The sequence below is a fragment of the Phocoena sinus genome, chromosome 16, assembly GCF_008692025.1.
Source record: "Phocoena sinus isolate mPhoSin1 chromosome 16, mPhoSin1.pri, whole genome shotgun sequence".
Taxonomy (NCBI): Eukaryota; Metazoa; Chordata; class Mammalia; order Artiodactyla; family Phocoenidae; genus Phocoena; species Phocoena sinus.
The window spans coordinates 38501535-38508735 of record NC_045778.1 but is presented as its reverse complement, the minus strand read 5'-3'; the positions used below and the strand labels follow the sequence as shown (position 1 = coordinate 38508735).

Below are 7201 nucleotides of genomic sequence, written 5' to 3'. Positions count from 1 at the left end.
AAGAAGAGAAAAAAAGAGGGTAAGAGGGAGGAAGCAGGGAGGGGGGGGAGGAGGAAGGAAGGAGGCATAAATGACTCCCCCCAACCCCAAACAGAAAGAAACTGAAAGAAACTCATTTGCAAATGAGTTGGTCTTCAGTGACTTTTGTCCCCTGGAGACATTATCTGCTTTTTAGGAATTTAGGTACTTTGCTGTAAGTGATGGAAGCCTTCCCTCTAGCTGACTTGCTGGAGAGCCAGGTGTCCAAGGAATCCTTATTCTAGATTTGTGAGTGGGTGCTGCATTCTGCCAGATGCCCTGTTCCTCTTTTACATTCACAGGAGCAAAGAGGACTGGGGAGTTGACCTTGATCTCCAAATATCTATCTTGATGCTTTTAGCTCCTTCAATATCCTTGCTTGTATTGCTTCTAAGACAGAAGATGACTGGTCCCCAAACATAAGCTCCTCTTATGTAAAGTATATTTTTCCTTGTGGTTACTGTAACTATGGTTCTTTTTTAACCGGGGGACTCTTTTTTTGTTAGGTAATTCTTTTCCTGGGCCCTGAGAATTTTGAAATGAGATATTATCTTTCTTATTTGAGTAACATGAAAACAGGTGAGAGGATGCTCGGCGATTTGGTGGCAGAGCCAAGGTCCCAGCTCGCTTCACTGGCAGCCTGGTGAGTGACTCGTGCGAACCAGATTTCTCAGACAATGGCCTACCTGAATTCTTGGCTAACTATTCGGCTGACTCACCAGGTGTAGACGAGCTATGCCAAGGCTGGGGGACTTGTGTAACATTTTCAGAATGAAATTAAGGTGTGGCTGCACTTTTGGGAAAATCAAACAGGTGTAAAATTCTGAATCCAAATTACGACCCAGAATATCTTCAAAACCCCAGTATTTGCACGAGTCTGGGACGTGGTGAGCTGGGTGCCTCCCCACCTTCCCAGCCTGGAAATGGCATGTTGGCCAAAAGGACCAGGGTGATACATTTTGTGTGGTCTCCTGGGACGTGAGCAGTGCAGTCCTGACAGCTGCCTTGACAGCTGCCCCTTCTAAACAAGGCTGAAGACACTCTAGCCCGTGTTTCCCACAGCACAAGAATTAAGAGGCTTCAGCGGAAGCCCCGGGTGGAGGCCCACGAGGCCGGTCTGTTTCCTTCCCAGCACGTTGCCCACAGTGGGCATTGCTCACAGACCCTCACTGCTCTCAGAGGTGCAGAGGTGGTGACAGCACTCTGTTCCCCTCAGTTGATTCAGATACTTCCCTCCAACTCCCAGAGGGACTTGGGGGAAGCATGATTTCCTTTTGAGCATAGGTCATTAAATCGGGACCGTCAGGGCCTGACTCAGGTCCCAGATCACCTCGATGGCGGACGTGGGTCCTGCTCATCTCTGCCGCCCCAGCGCTGGTGGAGAGCCTGGCCCGAGAAGGCTCGGACAGGTGTTAAAGGATCAAGCAGGGACTCTGGGACCGCGGTGGGTGTCGAGGCCACTCTGTTCAGAGTGGAGACCCTGGGTGGCTGCCAAGTCGTGATGGGAGGCCTGGAAGGCACGACACTTTACTCACCAGCACAGACCCACCACTGCCCACAGAAGAAAGACAGGAGGCCAGGGACAGAACCGCATCTGCAAACTTGTTTCACTTTTTACAAGGTGATCAGAAAATAACCTTCAGAGGAAAGTTTCCTCAGTAAAGAAAACCCATTCTATTCAAATAAACATTTCTGCAAGATTGCCTTGGTTCAGCCCTCAGCCATTTCCCCCCGAAGGTGAGCTGGAAAGGGCTGCTGTGTCTGAGCGAGGGTGGGGTGGCCGCCGAGTGCCACACCTGACCTAGGAGGGGGTGTACTGGGCGGTCTGCTGGCCGGGCAGGGCTCAGTGCAGCGCAGTGCTTCTGGGGGGCCCTGGGGTTTGCTCACTGTGCGAGCCGACCCTTGAGGAGGAGTGGGTGGAATGCTGGCGGGAACAGCTTCTCAGGGAATCAGGCTGGACCCACCCTGGTGGCAGGGCCAGGGGAGAACAGGGAGCAGGGAGGGGAGGAGAAAAGAAGTGGAGCAGATCCTGGATCCAGGAAGAGGCTCAGAAGGGACTTGTTACGAGGGCAGAGCAGCGCCCTCCCAGGGAGGGGAGCCCTGTGGAGCCCTGCAGGTCGGGTTTTCTGAGGATCCCCACTTCCTTTGAAACTTTAGGGATCTTAGAAGGCTGAGTATGAGTTGATGTTTGTGTGTGTGTGTGTGTGTGTGTGTGTGTGTGTGTGTGTGTTTGATTGTTCTGGGGGAGGGAGAAGTAAGCTCTTCTGGGTTTATTGGGGGGTGGGTTAGTCTGCTGTGATTCTCAAGAAATGCCTTCCATGGCAAAGTCCTCTAGGTCGTTAGTGGAGATGATATGCAGTCTCGGAGCATCTCCCACCTCTTCCCCTGGGCTCTGGGGGCGCCCCTCGGGGCACTGGCCTGCAGAGTGCTGGGTGGGGTCACTGGGAGGCTCAGAGGCCAGCTGCAGGCCAGCATCTTGGGCGCTCTGGGGCCTGGGGCCAGCTGCCTCGGCGGTGTGAGGGCGCTGCCTTAGGAAGGTGGGGGCAGAGAGCTGAGAGGAGCAGCGCAGGGGCATCAAGGCTGTCACAGGCAGGGGCCGGAAGCCCGGGTACAGCACGTAGGGAGCAGCAAGGGCATCCGGCGGGCTTGGCTCAGGGGAACCGCCCTCAGAGGATGGGATGGAGACCTTGACGTATTTGCCCGTCTCTGGGTCATAGAAGGTCTTGATTTTCACCTGGAGCGGCAGATCGAAGACAAAGTACTCTCCAGATTGGGGGTCTTGGAGGACCTTTTGGGTGGCAGGGTAAGGGGACAGGGGTGTAAGGGACTGGGAGCCCCCAGGCTGCCTCTGGATCGGCTCTGAGAAGGCAGATACTGAGTGGCGGCGCACGGGAGGGGGCAGGGAACGGACCATGGGGAACCCGGCTGGGGGCCTCTCTCCAGGGGAAGGTGGCCTACGCTCTGAGTCCTCGGGGTGCAGCTTTTCCTCCCGGCGTTCGCCATGCTTTTCCTGTGGCTGGTCGGTCTTTCTCCTCTTGCTTGCTAGCTTCTTGGCCCGCCGCAGGGCCTTCTCTGTTTTGGGTGGGACTGCTGGAGGCTTGCCAGCCGCCCTCTCCAGCTGAGAAGGAGGCTCTGGCTTCTCCAGGAGGCCAGCTGAGCTGGTGGTCACGTCCAACAATGAGCCTCTTGGAGAAAGTGTCCTGAGGTCTTCTGCTGATGGCTCCAGTTGGGGGTCGGAGCCGGGCTCCCACGTGAGAGCATGTGTCAGGTCCTCCCTCTGCGCCACCCTGCCAGGGCGGGGACTGGCCCAGGGGCTGCTGTGGGGAGGCTCCCCTGGCAGCAGGCTGGGCTCACTGGGGGCCTGGTAAGCATCATCGTAAATGCTGCTGGTGGCAGGGGAGCATGCATTGCTCTCTTCCAGGGAGCTGGCGCTGGGGGAAGCTGCTAGCTCACCAGGGACCAGTCTTCTCCCCGGGGGCTGTGCTCTGGGTGTAGACAAAAAGTGACTTTGGAAGCCTTGTGCCTGCTCTTCCCAACAGGTTCCAAGCTTCTGTAGGGGTGGCTGGTCTTCTAGGTCGCCTTCTGGCAAAGCAATCGTGGGGATGCACCTTGGAGCATCCAGCTTCCCCTGGTCTATGGAACTGCTCTTGCCATTGCTGGCCACGACTTTATGTACGGCCTCTCGGGGTGGCTTCAACCCTTGGCCCTCTCCTGTGAGTGGAGGAAATGGGACATACCCCTTTGGGGCTGCCTGGGACGTCTCTGACCTGGCTGCGCTGGGACCCCTCCCGCGGTCCTCCATATCCTCACAGGCCGCCCCCTTCAAGTGTGTGCCTTGCACGCTGGTGGGTGTCAGAGTGCTGGGCATTTCCCGGCTGTCGGGGGCACAAAGACCAGCATCCCTGCCCCAGCCTGGCCTTGGCAGCTCCTCCTCTTTGTGGCCAGTGCCCAGCAGGGAATCTGAGGACATGGATCTCAGGAGGGACAGCATGATGGGCTTTATCACGGGGGTGGCCCTGAGGGTGTTGTCTTTAATTGCAAAGAGTATGTGCTTGTTTGAAGTGGAACATGGTGAAGGGGTTAGGTCTTTGGCATGTGAAAGAGCTGTATCCTTACTTCCCCCAATGCCAGTGCCTCTGAAATTAGCTTCCTCCCTCGACGCCTTCCCGGGGCTACCTTCCGGCAAACTTTCCTCTTCTCCTTGCAAGGATTCCCACCTGCTGTGCTCCTCCATGCATGCGTGCCCATTACTCAAGGTGCGGTATCGTAGTTCATCTTCCTCCATCGCTTTCTCCTTCTCATCCTTCTGACTGTCACCTACACTCACGTCATTCCTCCTTTCTTCCTGCTGGCTCTCGGCAAACCACGTCTTCTGCTGGTCCTCGAACGAGGCAAAGGACTGATCTGAAGAGCTGGTGCTGAATTTGCTCTTACTTTTGAGGCCTGGCATAAAATCAGACTGGCTGTCACTGTAAAACACATCTTCCTCCTCGGGAGAAAGGGGCCCTGGGGAGAATTTCTGGCTGAAGTTTGGATTCTGAAGGCTTGTCTCTCTCTCAGGTTCTGTTTCTTGAGAGACGGATCTCAAGAATCCATTCTCTAGGCCGGAGGTCTTTGGGGTCTCCGCAGCCTTCCCTGCCTCAGGGTCTCCACTGCAAATCTTCAGAGACAGATGCTTCCTGGGGCAGTGTTCCCTGGAGTCTGGACGCCAGCTGGGCCTGGCACCACCCATCTCCGATTCTCCATTGGCATCGTCCTTCTCATAGCTGTTCCTGTCGGCGGCCTCGCCGTTGACACAGAAGGGGGCTTTGGTGTTAGGTGATGGCGAGGTGAGAGTTAGGTAGTTGTCTGCAGAGGCTGCACCGGGGTCAGCTTTGGGGTCCTTCTGCGTACTGATGAGTGACACAGAGGGGGCATCAGCTGGTGTCTCCTTAGAAAGCTCGTCTGGAGGGCTTTCCTCGAGCCCGTTGGGAAGGAGGCCGCCGTTGCTGAGGGATTCTTGCTTGCCTCTGGTTTTCTCATCAGGGCCTTTCAAGAGAGGCGAGGGACTGTACGTGCTCTTCACACATTTCCGCACATCTTTGAGGTTGAACGGCAGGCTGGGGGCTTTGGATTTGTAACTGTCCCGGGACTGACATTCACCGGGCTCCTTCTCTTGGTATCCGTTTAGCTGTCCTGTGGGTGATGGGGTTACCTCTGCTGGCTGGCTGTTGGAGGACTCCAGCACATGCTTGTTGGGTATGACAGGGGTCAGAAGCTTACTGATGTTGAAAGGAGGATCGTAATGCTCGTGGGGGTCCACAGGCATGTCGAGGGCATCCTTTTCTGGAAATTGCCCCTGGGGATTGTGCTTTGTATACAAGGCTGGGCCTCTCCAGTTGGTCTTCTTCTTCTCTTCTGAAGCATCTTGTAGGCTTTCTTTACCTCCCTTGCCAGACTTTGGTTTCCTCCAGGGGGCATGGGTCGGTTTCAATGGAGGCTCAGGCTGTGAGCTGGAAGCTTTTCCCTCCGTAGCAAATACCTGGGCTCCCAGGTCCCTAGATCCCCAGGTTCCAGATGTGGAGTGAGTCCCTGCGGCCAGCCTGTTCTCTTCCTGACCGCAGCCGGCCCGGATGTGGCAGGGGGAGGCTTTGTGCTCAGAGGCCGGGGGCTCTCTTAACAAGGACGTGTCCTCGTAATGCTTGGGAGCCTTGCTTTCTGTGACAGTGTCAGCAGCATCCTTCCTCTCGGGCAGCCTGGGTTGGTGGGCGTTCCATGACTCAAAAGCACTGTTTTCACTATGAAGAAAGGTCCCTTTGCGAGCCCACTCCTGGCCCCTTCCAGTCTCGCTGGTGGCTGCCCTGTGGGCCGGAGAGGGGAACTTTGACTCAAATGAGTTGGCTGCATTTTCGGGCGTTGGGAGGAAGCTGTTGGGGCCATGACAGGCCATTTCAGGATTCTTGGGGGACTCCTGCTGTCCGTGCTTCCTGCCAGGCTGGTGGCTAGTCTTATGGGTGCTGGAGACTTCAGCAGGCACCCTCCTGACCGTCAAAACGGCAGAATCGAAGCAGAAGTTGACACCGCTTTCTGGAAGAGGAGCAAATTTGGGGGGATTTTTGAGAGCTGGAGGCTTGCTGGTAGGAGGCCTGCTGTCACAACGCTGGCTTTCAGTCCTGTCGAAAGATTTAATCAGTGACGACACTTTGGAAACAGGCTTGTTGCTGCTCCTCAGGCCGGAAACTGGCACTTCCAGTCTCCTCTGGGCTGGTGTCAGTGGGGGGCTGCTCTTGGGATACTTCTCCTCCCCTTGAACGTACTTGGGCAGCTGTTGGAACGTGGCTGCCCAGCCGGCATGCTCCGTGCCTTGGGATGGTAACTGGCTCCAAATGCCGCTTTTCCTATGGGTATGGCTCGCCGTCCTCTGGTGAAAATTCCCGAACACTTGGCGAGTGATATCCGGGGACAGGGCCAGGTCGGAGTCATGGAAGGATGCGTCCTCTGAGATGCACAGGCTCCGGAACGCCCGGTCCGTGAGGCTGCTCACCTCCCTGTCTGCATCGTCCAGCACGCTGCCAATGCTCGAGGAGTCGCTGAAGCCGTCCGTGCACTTCTTACTCCCCTGCATCCTCTTCGTCCCTGTCAGTCAGTGGGCGTCTCTGGGTGATGATTTAGGAAGGGTTGGATGCAGCCCTCTCCCCACAAAACTGGAGCCTCCCGATGACCAGGGGCAATTACAAAGTGGGAATTTTTTTTTCTCTGCAAAAGGAAAAAGTGCAGGGTATGAATATAATATTCAACTTAGCGGCTCCATATAAGCATGACACGCTGGTCTGGATGGTCGATTTTACGTGTCAACCTGGCTGGGCCATTGTGCCCAGTTTTTGGTCAAATGTCCGTAAAGCAGTTTACTCTCCACAGCGTGGGTGGGCCTCATCCACAAGGCTGAGATCCCCGGAGCAAGATGCAATTCTACCTCCAGTCTTTGTACTGGAGCTGCAACTTCAACTCCCCCTTGTGTGTCCAGCCTGCTGGCCTGCCCCGAAGATATTAGACTTGCCAGTCCCACTGTTACATGAGCCAGTTCCTTACAATAAATCTCCTTCTTCCTCCGTGTATATGTACATGCATCCTATTGGTTCTGTTCCTCTGGACAACCCTGACTAATACAGTGCCTAAGGTCCAGACGTGTCATTTTTGCAGAGTG

At 55.7% G+C, this 7201-nt stretch overlaps 1 protein-coding gene across 1 annotated transcript; it reads right to left on the bottom strand.

Moving 5' to 3' along the window:
* Positions 1 to 2320: 2320 nt before the first annotated feature.
* On the bottom strand, positions 2321 to 6622 carry C16H10orf71 (chromosome 16 C10orf71 homolog). The gene has a single exon (XM_032609338.1). It carries the CDS (start codon positions 6620 to 6622, stop codon positions 2321 to 2323), a length of 4302 nt encoding a protein of 1433 aa, XP_032465229.1.
* Between the last annotated feature and the right edge of the window lie 579 nt (positions 6623 to 7201).